Genomic DNA, 15,622 nt, shown 5'->3' on the forward strand with positions numbered 1-15,622 from the left:
TATAGTGTAGCGGATTAAAAAAAAAATCCATAAATGTTGAACTGCTGTATAGAACTGAAAGTGGACATACCTGTGAGTTGTCCTAGCCTTGCTTTAGCACTGCTTTTTATTCAGTGTGCGATGGCCTTTTGACAAATGTGGAAAATAGTATTTGTGCGTGAAAGAGAAAGTGTAGTAAAGCTGGACAGATGTTACGCAACATTTGGATGCCTCTGGGATTTCCTAGGGCATGTGAAGGCAAGCCTGAATGAATTTAGTGGACTAGTGTGATGGTGAGAGTGAAAACTGCTCCATGAACCGCGATGACCTGATTTTTTCCACCTCGTGTCTGTGCCGTTTCTGCACCGGGGCGTTATTATGGATAGTGCTACGTGCTGTGGGATAAAAATATAAGCTTATTACAAAATACAGAAGGGACGGAGTGAATGCATTTATACATCTAAAACTTAAAGAACGTGCTGTGTTGACAGACTTTATCTGGTCCTTGGTTTCATGAGTCTTAGGTTCCAGAAGATAGCGTGTTCTCCAGATTATCTCTTCACGGGTCTCTGATAACTAAAAGCCCTTCTCTCACTTTCACCGCTGGCTGTGGGAAATGCTAATCAGCGATAGCTCGTCTTACTATAGATATACACAATCGTTCACTCTCTTTTAAAAGCTTTTTATTATCAGCTATCTGGATAAATCAATTGATTCCGAACAGGACAGTCATCAAATATTCAGTGATGTATTTCTGGAAAGTGTAATGGCAGAAAGGCCAAATTTTGGCCACTGCATTTCAAGCGTGGTTTCCTATTGTAAATACTTAATGTGTTCTTGTATTTCTGTAGAATAACAAACCTAAGTACCCAAGGAGTAACAGCATTAACTACAAATGCCTATGTCATAATACCAGAAGTGTTATTATGGAAGCATTAGTTAACCAAAAGTGAGAATTCCGTCATGAACTACTCGTGTTGCTCCAAAGCTGTGAGATCTTTGTTTATCTTCAGAACACATAATAAGGTATTTCTGATGAAATCTGAGAGCTTTCTGACCCTCCATAGACAGCAACACAACCGATACTTTCAAGGCTCAGAAAGACAGTCCATTCAACATCTTATGAATTTTGGAACATCATTCTAAACCCACAAGACTTCCCATAAGAAACCCATAAGAATCTTTGGAACACAAAGTAAGATTTTTTAAATGAAATCTAAGACATTTCTGTCCCTCCATTGACACGTCAAAAAGTTCATAAAGAGATCATTTATTACTATATCATCATATATCTATATTAATTAAGCTCATTTTACACAACTTACATGTTGAACACCTGGCCAATTCATTTTTTTTTTTGATTGGAACAGGTATAAATGTAATCCGAAATGCGTTTAAATCGGACCGCAATCAAATCATGCAAACCACTGCACAAAGTGGCCGAATATTTTGACGATTAATTTGCCTCTTGATATTTTAACCTCATTGTAATTCTCTGTCCACAGTTTAGCCCTGCATCCGGAGCGAGTGCTGGTGGCCACAGGACAGGTTGGAAAGGAGCCTTATATATGTGTGTGGGACTCGTATACTGTGCAGACGGTGTCCATATTGAAGGACATGCACACACACGGTGTCGCCTGTCTCGCCTTCGACCTTGATGGACAGGTGAGTGTTCTAAACAATAACATGCTGCAATAAGAAAGATTTCTCTTTATACCAAAGAGCTGACGTCGTTAAGAACTCATAAGCTTCGTCTCTCCGTACGAGGTGCTGTAAAGTGCTGTGAAGTTTATTATTAGTTGTTGAAGTCACGTCTGCGAACACACCAACGGTGTGATTCCCACAGTGTGACGGTATGTGTCAGACTGTATAACTCTGTGTCTGCCGGAGGTGCTGGTTGTCACCTAGACGGAAACAACACACGCAATCCTCAGTGATGACATTGGTTGATGAACTCAACAACGTAAAGCAGCATTAAGGGTTCGACAATGGCTATCGAAACTTCCATCATATGCTGATATGACCTTGCTTCACTTTCTAGATGACTGCACTACAGCATTGTTTAGTAAAACCGTGACAAAAGAGACTCACTACCATTCACACCTGCCTCTTTTGTCCACTTCTGACCACTTCTGTGCTGATTCTATCAAAGGGCAGGTCCCTCTGCTTTTATCTGAACTACAGTGGGAGGGTTAAATGTACGGTTACATGTGGATGCACACTAATATTATGTCAGAGTCCAGCTGTTTGTGTTGGACGGAGATGCTTCACAATGTGCTGTTCATGATTTTTCGGTTATTTCGATCCTTCGGACAAATGTATGCTCACAAAATGGCACAACGGAAAAAGACAAGGAGAGCAGTAACTTTTGTTTCTGGAGTGTTACATGTAGACACAAGTGGACAAAAGTGGACAAGCTCAAAACTTTTTACACCCTGTCTACACCTGTACTTAGTAGCGGTTGACCGATATATATCGCCAAGACGGAATATCGACCGATATTTATAATTTTTCAGATATCGACATCAACCGATGCGATTTTCGGTTTGGCCGATGCGTTTGTCCAGACATTTATTTTGATGCAGCTGAAATCGGCAACGTCTTAACACAGATCTTACATTCCTGCTCTTGTTGTTTGCTGTGTCATTCAGCTCTGTTTAATACGGACACTTGTCTATCTATTAATCAGAACTGTTAAAGGAATTAAACTGCACAAAAAGTATTATAACGATTTTATATTATTAGTAATAGAAAGGCAATGTTATAATACTTTCTTGTCAGCATTCAGCAATTTCACAAACCTTGCAAACCTTGTCGACTGTGTGTCCTGCATGATTGCATGTTCTCTGCGTGACTTTCGATGCAAATTGAATGCTCTAAACATTACATTTGTTTTATTTGAGCAATATGATTTCCAGTGCACACAAGCTTTCCAGAATACTGAGCGCCTTGTTGGTTACCATGTTTAATTCCTTTATGATTATATTTTTATTATAAATGTATTTATTTGTAAAAAATTGGTTGCCATCTTAAGTATAGGTTTTTTTTACAAATACATTTTTTAAACCATTTTCAAATGATTTCAAATCAAAATAAATACAATCATATCAGCTTTATATCAGACATTGGCCACCCTGTTTTCCAAGATATCGGCATTGCCATTAGCTGTCAAAAAAAACAAAACAACAAAAAAAAAACAATATTGGTTGACCACTAGTACTTAGTGTTGTCACCTTGTGATTAGATACATAGTTGCAGCCTTTGAACCTGATTTATCAATCAGCTTTCCAAAAGTGCTGATACATCAGTCCCACAGCACTGAGACTTTCACTGTTCTGTTTGTATTTCCACAATTTAGTAATTAAATCTTTTATTTAGTGGATTAAAAAATGCAGGTAACTGTCTTTATTAGTGAGTCATTGAATTATTCACTCAATCGTTTAGCTCAGATTTGCTGACTTTGTGTCTTTCTTTATAGATGAGCTATTGAATCATGCTCTCCATTTGTTAAAAAATACTGGTTCTTTCAATCATTTATTTAACCACAGAAACATTCAGGAATGAAACACCACTGCTGTGGTTTAAAATAATTCTGCTGTGGCATTCTTTGCTTTGACGAAAAACACAATCGTGCCGCCTCCTTTTTAGGGCTCCAGACTGAATGGTTGGTTGACTATTTTTCTGCCGGTGGGTTGAATTTTGTTAAAGGTCACACTAGTGCCAAGTTGCTCTACTCTCTATGATTATACACTGCTATTATTTTTACAAATGAAATGTAATAATCAAATGGCAAACGAAAATAGAATGAAGCAGAATTGTTATTTGAAATCAAGTGGGCTTTTTTCAGTGTCCCTACTGAATCAAACCAACACATTTTCCTTACTATATAACACAAACACACACACTGCATAATAGAAGAAAGGATAAAATCACATCTGTTGCTAATATACAGTCAGAAAATAAATATTGAAATAATTTCAAATAATTTCAGTCATTTTAAAATTGCAAATTTGCTATATTATCCTTAACTGTACCTTTAGAAATGAGGTATACATTTTTTTTATGTTATTGTACCATAAAAATGTACTTCTTCACAATTATAACATTTAATAATTATTTCATGGCAGGGAGCTTAGGGACTTCATCCAACCTTATTTGATCAAAAACGAATATCGTACTGAGTAGACAAGTGGTAGTGTGCAATGCTTTCAGTGTAAATGTAATATATTGAATTCGTAACATTGCACAATTTAAGGCTAAAGTGGATGAGAGCTGGGTTACAGTGTCAATTTATCAAAAGCACTCCAACTCACTGGAGGAGATGATAGAGGGATAGAATGAAAAATTGTACCTCCGAGATTGACATTTCACATTTCTTTGCTCACTCGCACTTTATCTGAGAGAACTCACCTCCTCACCTCCCCCAGCGGAGCTGAGAAAGTGATTTGCAGAGTTTCCGCAGGAAATTGGCCTCATCATTTATTTCACACCAACCGATGATACGGCAAACAGGGGAACGGCGAGACCGAGCCTCAAAGACCCAGGGTGTCTAAAGCAACACTTTTCTCCTCCAATTCATCAAAGGTTTAGCATCCCGTAACTGACCGAAGGCTCTCCGTTTTAGCCGCAGCCAGCGCGGTGCAACCTCAGAGGGAAACTGGTGATCAGGTTTGATGGGACGGGGAAACGGCAAACTCACATCAAAGGGATGCTGAACTAATGAGGTCCCCTCAGCAAACAGCATTTGGGAAGATTACAGATGATTTGTGCACAGTTTAAAAGAAAAAATTTGGTTTTGAGAAGCTTCTGGCAGTTTTGTTCCAGTGGTTGGAAATATATGGTATGGTAGCTGGTTCGTGTTTTACAATATTAAAAGACCATTCAAAAGCGATAACTCAGTAACTGTATTAATGGCCATACCTATGCACGATAATGAAATAATAGCTTGAAATGCTTACTCTCTTCAGAATAAGGATGCCAGTGTTTTATTGATGTCCTAAACAATAATAAAGCTATGCAAAAAATGTATTTCAAAAACATAGCATTGCTATTTGACAATTTCTCGTTATGATTTTAAATCTGTATCTAACCTCAGAATGATCTCAAGGTAAAAAGCAGTACTAAAGTCTGATGTTGGGGTGTCTCTGATTTAAAATTAAATTATTATAATCTTATTTCAAGTGATGGCTGATTTTGGTTTTCAGTGTTGAGTACTACTGCAAGGCTATCCATGCCTGGCTTAAATGTTTGAAAATCATTTGTAACAAAATACGCACATTTCTTTATTATAATCAATATATAATTTAAAAAGTGAAATAATACCAGTAATACAGATAAAACCAATAATAATTGGTTATACCCATCAATCTATTTTAACTTAATACAATAATATACAATATAAAATGAGATATTATTTTATCACATTGCTTGACGTTTTGCCTCAGTGCTTGTTTTTAATGTCTCTTAACATTTTAACTTAATGGTGATTTTCAAAACAGGTTTCCTGTGAGTGCACTGCAGCTGAATTCAATATCATGCACTAAGTTGTGTTGCTAGGCAACTATAAACAGCCTACAGTTATGAAATAAACAGCTTACAGTCTAGCCAACCCTGCTTCGGTAGCGCCTCGTTCTATATAGTTCATTTCCAGTCCTTCTCCAAAACACCTGCCTGCAGTCTTTCACCCTCCTAAGCTTTTGAGACAGAATCACACCTTTGTTGTTACAGTAGTAGCCATTTTTAACATGAATTGTGTGGCTAAGCAATCTTGAACACCTTAGTTAGCTGGTTCTGGTTAAAAATAAACAAAATAAGCTTTTTTAGCTCTCTGTGAGCAAGACGTATCATTTTATTTGTTTCTTTGGTTTTCAGTGTTTGGTGTCTGTGGGCTTGGACTCTAAAAACACAATCTGTGTGTGGGACTGGAGACAGGGGAAAGTTCTGGCAGCTGCTCCTGGTCATACAGACCGGGTAAGAACTCACACACACACACACACACACACACACACACACACACACACACACACACACACACACACAATTAGAAATGGTAGACAGGCAGTGTAATGTTTCTTTTGTCCTGTGGTTATCTAGTGGACTTTTTTCAGTCCTTTAGTTTCAGTCAGGATAGTAACTCACATGTTACAGTCACGTTACCAACACAAAACAGACAGCCATAAGCGTGTTAGCAAGAAAGTGCTCAGATTTAGGGAGACTCTGAAATTAATTTCATTTTACATAAATTAACACTGGAACGAATGATGGTACATCCTTGGGGCCAAAACACACATTAGCACACACTTTCTCTGACTTTGTCTCAATTTTTTCCCCTGATTTCTCTGGCTTTTTAACACTCACACATTAATAGTTCAAACATTAAATAGCATTTCATTACACAATTACAGAAGTAATTTCAGCACAACTCCTGAGGACTTGTTTTCTCTGACCTCTCTGGTTGTTTCGCAGAGTGTGTCGTAACCAAATATCTCACTGTCTTCAACTCATATCAGAATGATCACGGTTATAGCTAAAACAGGTGCACGTGAACACTCACACAATGTCATAAGTACCTAAGAGAAACTAGGTTTTCTTTGATCTCCAATATTCTGAGTTGGGGGGCGTGTAATTACAAAATTAGGGCAGAAAATTTAGCACGGCAATAATAAATTACATACTTTACATGCTACTGTTTAAAATGTTGGCTTGGTAAGGTTCTGTTTTTTTTCTACTAATTTGAAATGTAAATCTTTTGTTACATTAGAAATGTTGATCAATTTAACGAATCCTTTCTTAATAGTAAAAAACCTATCAACTTTAAATATGAGATTTTTCAACAATAGTGTGTATAGGATATTATATACCTAATTTGCACTGCGTTTAGTGCACTAGCACTGTTACAACGAGCTTCCTGTCCTTGGGAATCAAAAAGAGAAAAAGGTCCTTTTAATTCCAACCATGAAATTGAAATTAGAATATTTAAACAGGCTTGAAGGCAGCATATACTTCACTGAGTTTTGAGATAACTACATGCATGATATAATGTACTTTTCTTTCTTTGTTTCATAAAGATTTTCGACATATCATGGGACCTGTATCAGCAAAGTAAGATAGTGAGCTGTGGAGTCAAACATATCAAGGTACTGCCTTTTATATACGTTTTTATTATTCCTGTTTTCTTTTTGGCTTTAGATGGGTCTGTTTTGAAATACATATTGAAATATCGTGCTAGTGAAAGTCATTGTAAATTGCTGTTAGTTGTCCGTTTTAGTTTTATTTATTTATTTTTTGTCTTTTTGGAGTGAATTAAATGAGATATGCATACCAGAATAGAGACGGAATCCTCAAAAAATAATGGCTTTGGAATGAATATCAATTAACATTAAGAAATCATATTAAAGATGAAAGATTTTTCTTTGGATTAACTTGCTCCAGTTACTTATTTATAAGGCATCAATATAATACATGAACTAGTATCAAAAGTGCAAATGTTCCATTTGGATTTTATATTAGCTTTAATTTCTCAGAAGCTATTCTGTACAAAATGCATAGTTTTTCTTTTACTGTTACTTAATCAAATCCCATTGACAAATCACAGAAACCTAATCAGCCCTATCAGAAACTAGGACAGACATCGAGTCAAGGAGTATACCTCTTCTTCTCCTCTTTATTTCTTTAACCTCAGTTCTGAGAAGAACTTGAGCATCTCTTCAGAATTGTTTGCGGAAGAAGGGGATTAGGACTAGTTCAGGTTTAGCTTGATCATTCCTCCTTAGCTTCTAAATTATTAAAGTAAAGGGCTGGCCTCCCTCTGTCTTCACCGTGAGACTGATCAGATGGGTTCAGAGAGTGTTTGATCGTGCTGTCTGCCACCTAAATGCATGCCGTTCACACATATAGCAAATTTCAGAGACTGAAATGTATTTTTAAAAATGAGATTTCCAGAAACGGTGGAAGTGGTGATCATGAGTTTTGTAGGCATGTCCGACGGTGCAACAAATTTGCAAAACGTTTAACTTCATTCAAATAATTCGTGGCACAACTTTCAGTAGATCGGAAACTATCGGAGCTGACACGATCCTCGTCCTGCGTTACGTCACTTGCTGCAATGTTTAATCTTTTAAAAAAGGTATTTGTAAAAATTTGAACCTTGGTCCTGCCCACTAAATGAAAACTTTTTTTTTTACCATGATAATGATTCTTATCATTAAAGAGTTATGTTAGTTCGCACATAAGAAAAATGATTCTGTCGTCATTTATTCACTCTTAAATTGTTCCAAAACCATTTAAAGACTTTTATTCATCTTTGCAAATTGAATATATGTTTAATATTCCGCTATTGTTAAGCTTCAAAAGGTTTATTGTAAAGGTAATCCATTTGAATCGTGCGATGTCCACCAAAGATGTTTATGTCTTTCTTTCTTTAGTCAAAAAGAAATTAGGTTTTTGGGGAAAACATTCAAGGATTTTTCTCCACATAGTAGACTTCAATAGGGACCAATGGGTTGAAGGACCAAAGTTCAATTTTACTGCAGCTTCAAAAGGCTCTACGATTAAGATCTAAAGGTTAAGAGTCTTTTTAATATGCTTTCTAAATACAAATGATTTCTACCCTGTGGATCCCATTGAAGTCTACTATATAGAGAAAATCCTATGTTTTAACGTAATAACTTAAGAAAGAAAGATATGAACATCTGGGATTACATGAGGGTGGGTAAATTATCAGGACCAACGCATGCATCTTGCATTTTTAGCAAGCATGGTTGAGCATAGTTACCATGTTCTGTGCGCTTTACATTTGTGTGTTGATTCATACGGATTACGTTTATAATGTTTACATGAAATTCTTGATGCAATGCATTCTACAAGAATTTGACTTTACAAAGACATATTCATTTTTAAAATATCCTCATTAAATAAGTCAAATATTGCGTAATACACATACTTTAAATTATAACCCAAGAGTCATCCCTATAATTAGAGTCTCTTTCTCTCTCATCAGTTACCATTAAGCTTTGGCTTTAGGTTCCTGTCATGAAGTAATCCACAATCCTCATGGGCTATACCTTTTAATCTTTATTTCGTTCTCTCTCTTTCTCTTTTTTTCCCTCTCGCAACTCTTTCCTCTGATCACTGCGCATCCCATATATCTGTTGCTGTTTCAGTATTTTTCTCTTACCATATCCCCCATTCTCTAATATATAAGCCACCTCTCCATGCAGTTAGGACGGTGTAGCAGTTGTCTCACATAATTCCTGAGTCTTTACCCCCTCAACCATGTGACATCTGCTCCCCGGGCCCTGCTCACTCAGCGATTACGCACTCAATGCATGCCAGAGATTTAGCTCACTGTAATCCCCCCTTTTCTCTCTATCTCTATTTGAGAGAGCCCCAGAGAAACTGAAAATCTCCGGCGCCAGATGAAAAGCTACATTTTGTGTGTATCTTGAATTTTTTCAAGGCTCGTTAAAGATGATTTTTCGTTTAAAAAAATGGACATACTCTACATATTACACACACGAGCGTATTAACTGAAATTAAAGCTCATAAGTGACTGATTTGGAACGCTCTACCAGCCCTGACACACATGGTGCTCTGTGTGAGATCAGGCATGAACAGAACTAAACATACCTTAAAAAAAAATGATTGACTTCAAATAAGATTCAGACGGTTATAAAATAATAAAATTAAGGTATGAAAAATCAATGACCTTAAAAATGTGTTTGGTGCAGAGGTGGGAATATCAGTAATAAGAAATAAGCACTAGCATTGGAAGGAAGTGCAACGCCGTATCATGTAAGCAACCCTACTGAATGAGAAAGCTCATACATATAAAGCTGTGTATGTGACGACAGCAGCATCAATTTTCAAATTGTGCATAATGTTAATATTGTTTCGACGAGTCCTAACATATCAGTCTGCAACTAATTGTGTTAAAATTAGCCTTCAATAATCAAAAATGTTCCTGTAAATCATACTTTTGTGTTGAAAGGAATAAAAGTTGTCAGAGTTTACTGCCTCTAGTGTTGTTTTCAAGCGATTCATAGGTATACATTTTTTCCAGTTTTGAGGAAATAAAATAAAAATAAAGCGTAACCATTTAACCTGTACTTAATGTACAATAGGAGTTTAAGGAGGAGAATAAAAAATAAACAGTAAACTGTATGCATGATGGTAAATTCACTTAAAGTCCACCTGAAATCAAAATGAGAGTTTTTTTGGGTGTTAGTATTAATATGTTAGTGTTAAGGTTATCTGTAAGCCGGCGTGCTCAACAGTGACAAGATTCGTATATAGAAGACATAAGCGTTTAAAACATTTCCAGCAGATTTAAAGAAATAAAGCCGTGGGACCTGTCAATGGCACATTTTAAAATGGTTATAATAGGTATTAATATGTATCTTTCAGGTACTAATATGCACCCTTTGGGGTAAATAAAGTACAATTGTGTTTCTTTTGAATGTATACCAAATGATAGATTGCAAACTAGAGTGAACTGCATAAAAAATAATATAGTGATGATCTGGTGACAGGATATTTAAAAAGTTTATTGTTGCATATTACCCAATACTACTACAGCGTATACTGTGTGGTTTTCAGTAAAAGGAAACTTCCATTCCAACAACTTCCATAGCCATCGGTCCAAATTTTTTGACATCCTCCAGGCTGCTCTCAATCCATTTAACTGCATGCATGTCTCTCGATGAGCCCGTCTGGTTCAAACTGAGGCAGTCTGTTCAAAGAATCCCACTCACTGCCTCCCACCACACACAACATAATCACAGCTTCACCCACAGGGCCCAACTAAACCACCATATTTACAACATGGCCATCACAACAGCGGTTTAGACATCAGATGTGTGACAGGAGCCGTGCACCTCACAATTAGATGTAACTAGATTAAGGTGTAGTGGGCCACCCTGGACTAATTATCCTTTTCCTTCTCGCGGTATGCTAATTATAGCTGTCTTGGTGACTTTAAGGCTGTTTGATTAGTCTAGATGTGCTGGATTCGGGGTGGCTCAAACACACGAGCAGGCGGCGGCTGTCCCCGTAGAGCGGAAAGACGGGGGGGAGGACGTGCCTCAGGATGAAGGCAGTCTGCCTCTAATGGAGTCTTGGCAGATGAATAGCACTGACTCATTTTGATTATATTAAAGCTTTACTAGAGCACAGACCTGCAGAAACACAGGAGCCTGTGATTCACCGTGCCTCTGAATCTCCCTGACGTAATGTAGCCTGGCTGTCTGGAACCGTACCGTCTGCCCCAGCGCAAGGTTGCTAATGGGCCAGCGACCGCTTTTTCATCTTTTCATTCTCTTTCAGCCAGCTTTTTACCAGATGCCCTGGCTTTCATTAAAAAAAAGTCTGCTAAATTTAGAATAAAAGACAAAAACTGGCAGCTGTGATTACCAGAAATGAAAAGGCAGTAGCAAAACTTTTTTTGAGGTACGCATTTAGAACCCCATATACATAATAATAAGCTATTTTTCATTCTGTTTATCATTCTATTTATAATTCTATAAAAAATATTTTGACAGTACACTTTAATTATATTTCAGGGACAATAGAAGTAATTATAAAATGACATATATAGATGTTCCTCATGTGGTACTCATGTATTCCCAAAAAGCACTCAAAGTTTTGCTTACTGCATTTAATATGAATGTGCAATATAATAGATTTGCAATTAACATGCAATTAGGAGCACAAAAAACATTAAATTCATTTTATATTTGAGTAAATAATTTAATTTAATTTAATTTTTAAAATAAAAATATACTTATTTTTAACAAAAAATGACTATATTCTATATATTCATACCGTGTGTTTTATCAGTGTTTCTAAAGCCCCACAGTCATAGTTAAAAGATAATTTTTCATTGAATTTAATATTAGGGAACTCCATTATACTGATTTGGAACACCATGACTACATACATAATGACAAAATTTTCAGTTTTGGTTCAACTTTTACAGTGAGTTTAAAGAAGTATTACCGCATTTGCAATATACAATTCAGACATCTGTATCTGACCGTCTTTAACAGCTCAGGTTTTCTTACAGGAGACTGCTGAGGACAAGGATGAGGTCACACACAGAATTGACCCTGCCACTCTCTCAAACAGGAGCGTGTGACCTCATGAAATAGAGCTCCGAGGAGTCTCACACACACACACACACACACAGACACAGAGCTGTATCAGAGTCAATGAGCCAATTATTATGCACTGGCTGTGGGAGCTTTCTGGGTTTGTTCAGAACTAAGATCGTGCCTGTGCATTTTAATGATGTGTTTAACGAGTGTTAGCATTAGTATGTTTGTGAGCTCAGCGATCGCAAAGAAATTTATCGAGCTCGTGAACAGAAGTGCACCTTTATGTATGCTGCTGTGCTTCGCAATATTAAGCTGTCACGCAATTTATTCAGTGAGGCCTTTCAATAGGCTATTTGCTATAATAAATTTTACAGGAAACAGCTTTTGTCAGCTATACAAATCATTACATGATATATTTCCGTATGGTCACTGAATTCCATAATAAATCAAAGAATGTAATGAATTATTTTTCAAACCTAAATGATGTACCGCTATACTACGAGACCAAGGGCCAGATTTACTGATCATTTTTATAAAAGCACACTTGAGTGAAAAATGTTATTATTGATCTACTGTAATGTAAAGAGCAAATTCTGACAGCAGGTTTTTTTACTGCTAAAAAAACTGGCACAAGTAAATCTGGCTTGTAAATTTTTTTTCTGAAATTCACACTTTGTTTATTCATGAATGACTCTCTTTTGTCCTCAGTTTTGGAGTCTTTGTGGGAACGCTCTGACACCTAAGCGTGGCGTGTTTGGGAAGACCGGAGACCTTCAGACTATCCTCTGTCTGGCCTGCGCGAGAGACGAGATCACATATTCAGGTGCCTTGAATGGAGACATTTATGTCTGGAAGGGAATCAATTTAATCCGGACAGTTCAAGGGGCTCACGGGGTAAGTGATGGAACATTTTCCTCAGCGTCACTAAAAATGACCTCTGTCCCGAGTCACATAGACTTCAGCTTACAGTGATTTATAAATTGAGTTTGATCTTTAAATATCTTTTAACGATATGGTCTATGAAAGATATGGTCTGTGTGTGATCTATGCGAATTGCATCTTGAAATTAAAGGAACGGTTCACCCAAAAATGAAAATTCATTTACTCACCCTCAAGTAGTTCCAAACCTGTATGAATCACAAAGGAAGATATTTTGAAGAAAGTATAACCAGGCTGTTTTCGGCCATCGTTGACTTCCATTGTATTTTTTTTTTGTACTATGGAAGTCATTGGAAGTCAAAGATATTCATACAGGTTTGGAACTACTTGAGGTTGAGTAAAACTACTTTTGGGTGAACTAATCCTTTAATGCGCACTGCTGTGATTGGCTAATAGTTGTGTATGTTTAACAGTCTATGTCCTTCAAGGATGGACATTGCTGTAATTTAGGTAAAAAAACTACTCAATACATCAAACGGTCTGTAAGAAGCACAGAGTAATAGTGACAGTTACTCACATTTGCGTCTTCAGGGCCATTGTTTGGCTTCTGCATAGACCTTGTGCCTTGTGGCTCACTCATCATTAACACTATGTGCTTGAATCGGTGGGCGGGGCTAAACAGGCAGTGATGTAGAAGCAGGTGTTAATTTTCTTCGGTGGAGACGGTGCTTATCCACACCATTATATCATAAGAGTCGAACAAGCTGTCATTTTGGCAATATACGCTGTTTTTAGAGTCCACATGAAATCACAATTGATTATATTTGTTTTCTTAGCTCACATCGCAATTTTTGTGGTGAATCCGTGCGAGTCAATCCACACTCACCAAAAAAGTTTGCCTTTGTAATCTTTAATCCAAATATGAATTGTTAATATGTAAATATGGCTGGTTGTAGGTTGAATTTGGTTTCTGATGTCATAAATGACACCAATGGCTGTGGCTTATTTTTTAACATAGTTACAATATGTTTATGTAGTGCATTAAATTGCAGTATTTCTAAATAGCGAAGACAGTTTAATTAATTTTTTCTTTCTTATCTTGTACCCTTTAAGATCTTTATTTCACCCTTAGTGCCAGCACTGCAGTGAAAGTTTTAGACTTTAGATTCTCTAATTGTTTAAGCTGTCAAAGACGTTCAGCCTCTCAGAGCTTCTGTGTGTGTGTGTGTGTGTGTGTGTGTTGTGTGTAGTCTGGTATTTTCAGCATGAATGCATGTGAAGAAGGCTTTGCCACGGGAGGCAGGGATGGGTGCATCCGGTTATGGGACCTGAACTTCAAACCCATCACCGTCATTGACCTCAGGGAAACAGACCAGGGATATAAGGGTGAGTCAAACTCCCAGAATGCATCGCTCTACACTGACATTTAGTTTGTATTTTGTTAAATCCATTAAGTTGCCACTTTGTTATACTCAGGATCCCACGATGCAAAAGTCTTTTGTCTCTAACGGAGCTGTATCTCTTTTCTTCTTTTACTTTCTTTTCCTCTGACTCATCAGTAGCTAGAGGTGAAAATTCAAGAGGTGCGTTGTAGTGGTCAGTGTTCTTTATGCAGGCTGTCCGCCCTGTGTTATATCCATAGCTCTTTCCCCTGTTTGTCACCGATCCCAGATGTCTATATGTATTATTAAGCACCCAAGCACCCTCTCCATCCTTGACGGTCTACAGTGTACATCCTTCAGTATGTTTCAGGATCATGTCTGTTTACTTCCACGATCCCCTTCATTTGCTTACTAGGTTTTTGTGTGCTGGATCTGTGCAGGCCTGTCGGTGCGTAGCGTGTGCTGGAGGGGGGATCACATTCTGGTGGGCACGCAGGACAGCGAGATTTTTGAGGTGGTGGTGCACGACCGCACCAAGCCCTTCCTCATCATGCAGGGTCACTGTGAGGGCGAGCTGTGGGCCTTGGCAGTTCATCCTACTAAACCTCTGGCCATGACCGGCAGCGACGACCGCTCTGTTCGGTAAGAGCTGAAAACACAGATTTCTTTTGTTTTATAATATAGAAAACGGAAGTGCATTTTAATAAAAAAATACTTTTAAAACAGTACTTATTACCGAAGTCATGTACTCTTAAGTGAAAACTGCTAATTGCAATTAAATGTAAATTAACAGTTTAAATTTGTATTAAAGGGTTACTCCACCCCAAAATGAAAATATCGCCGTTAACTCTTTCTCCGCCAGTGTTTTATAAAAAAGTTGCCAGCCACCGCCAGCATTTTTGATGATTTTCCCCTAAATTTGCTATGTGCATATAAACATATTATATATCAAAATAAAGAACCAAGCAATTTGTCTTTATGTTTTTCATGTTTTATCATCACTTGAATGCATATAGTTTTAATCAGAAATACATTTTAGTAAAAAAACTGAGAATTTTTTTAATCAAAGTACTTCATTTTCAAGCAAAATACATTCAGATACACCTGTAAATAATTATATGAACAATTGAAATAGCCTTTAGTAAACACACCAAACGCACACACACACACACACACACACACACACACACATACATATATTTACACCCACACACATACATACATATATATTCACAACATAACTAGAGCTATTCTGTGTCTGAATCTCCGTCACTGACTAGTCTATGCACA

The 15,622-nt window shown here is 37.2% G+C and overlaps 1 protein-coding gene across 6 annotated transcripts in view; it reads left to right on the top strand.

Moving 5' to 3' along the window:
* eml5 (EMAP like 5) overlaps nucleotides 1-15,622 on the top strand; it is a 70,613-nt gene that overhangs the window by 15,873 nt on the left and 39,118 nt on the right. For 4 of the 6 annotated variants that reach the window (XR_006253048.1, XM_043263188.1, XM_043263189.1 and 1 more), the window contains exons 2-8: nucleotides 1,485-1,644; nucleotides 5,851-5,949; nucleotides 7,047-7,115; nucleotides 12,780-12,965; nucleotides 14,201-14,336; nucleotides 14,510-14,533; nucleotides 14,773-14,974. Coding sequence is in view for 5 of the 6 variants with exons in the window: in XM_043263188.1 (XP_043119123.1) it covers nucleotides 1,485-1,644; nucleotides 5,851-5,949; nucleotides 7,047-7,115; nucleotides 12,780-12,965; nucleotides 14,201-14,336; nucleotides 14,510-14,533; nucleotides 14,773-14,974 (876 nt within the window). In the remaining variant the exon portion in view is untranslated. The remainder of the gene's footprint in view (nucleotides 1-1,484; nucleotides 1,645-5,850; nucleotides 5,950-7,046; nucleotides 7,116-12,779; nucleotides 12,966-14,200; nucleotides 14,337-14,509; nucleotides 14,534-14,772; nucleotides 14,975-15,622) is intronic. The other 2 variants (XM_043263190.1, XM_043263192.1) reach the window with 1 other exon arrangement.

The sequence above is a fragment of the Puntigrus tetrazona genome, chromosome 17 (genome assembly GCF_018831695.1).
Source record: "Puntigrus tetrazona isolate hp1 chromosome 17, ASM1883169v1, whole genome shotgun sequence".
NCBI lineage: Eukaryota > Metazoa > Chordata > Actinopteri > Cypriniformes > Cyprinidae > Puntigrus > Puntigrus tetrazona.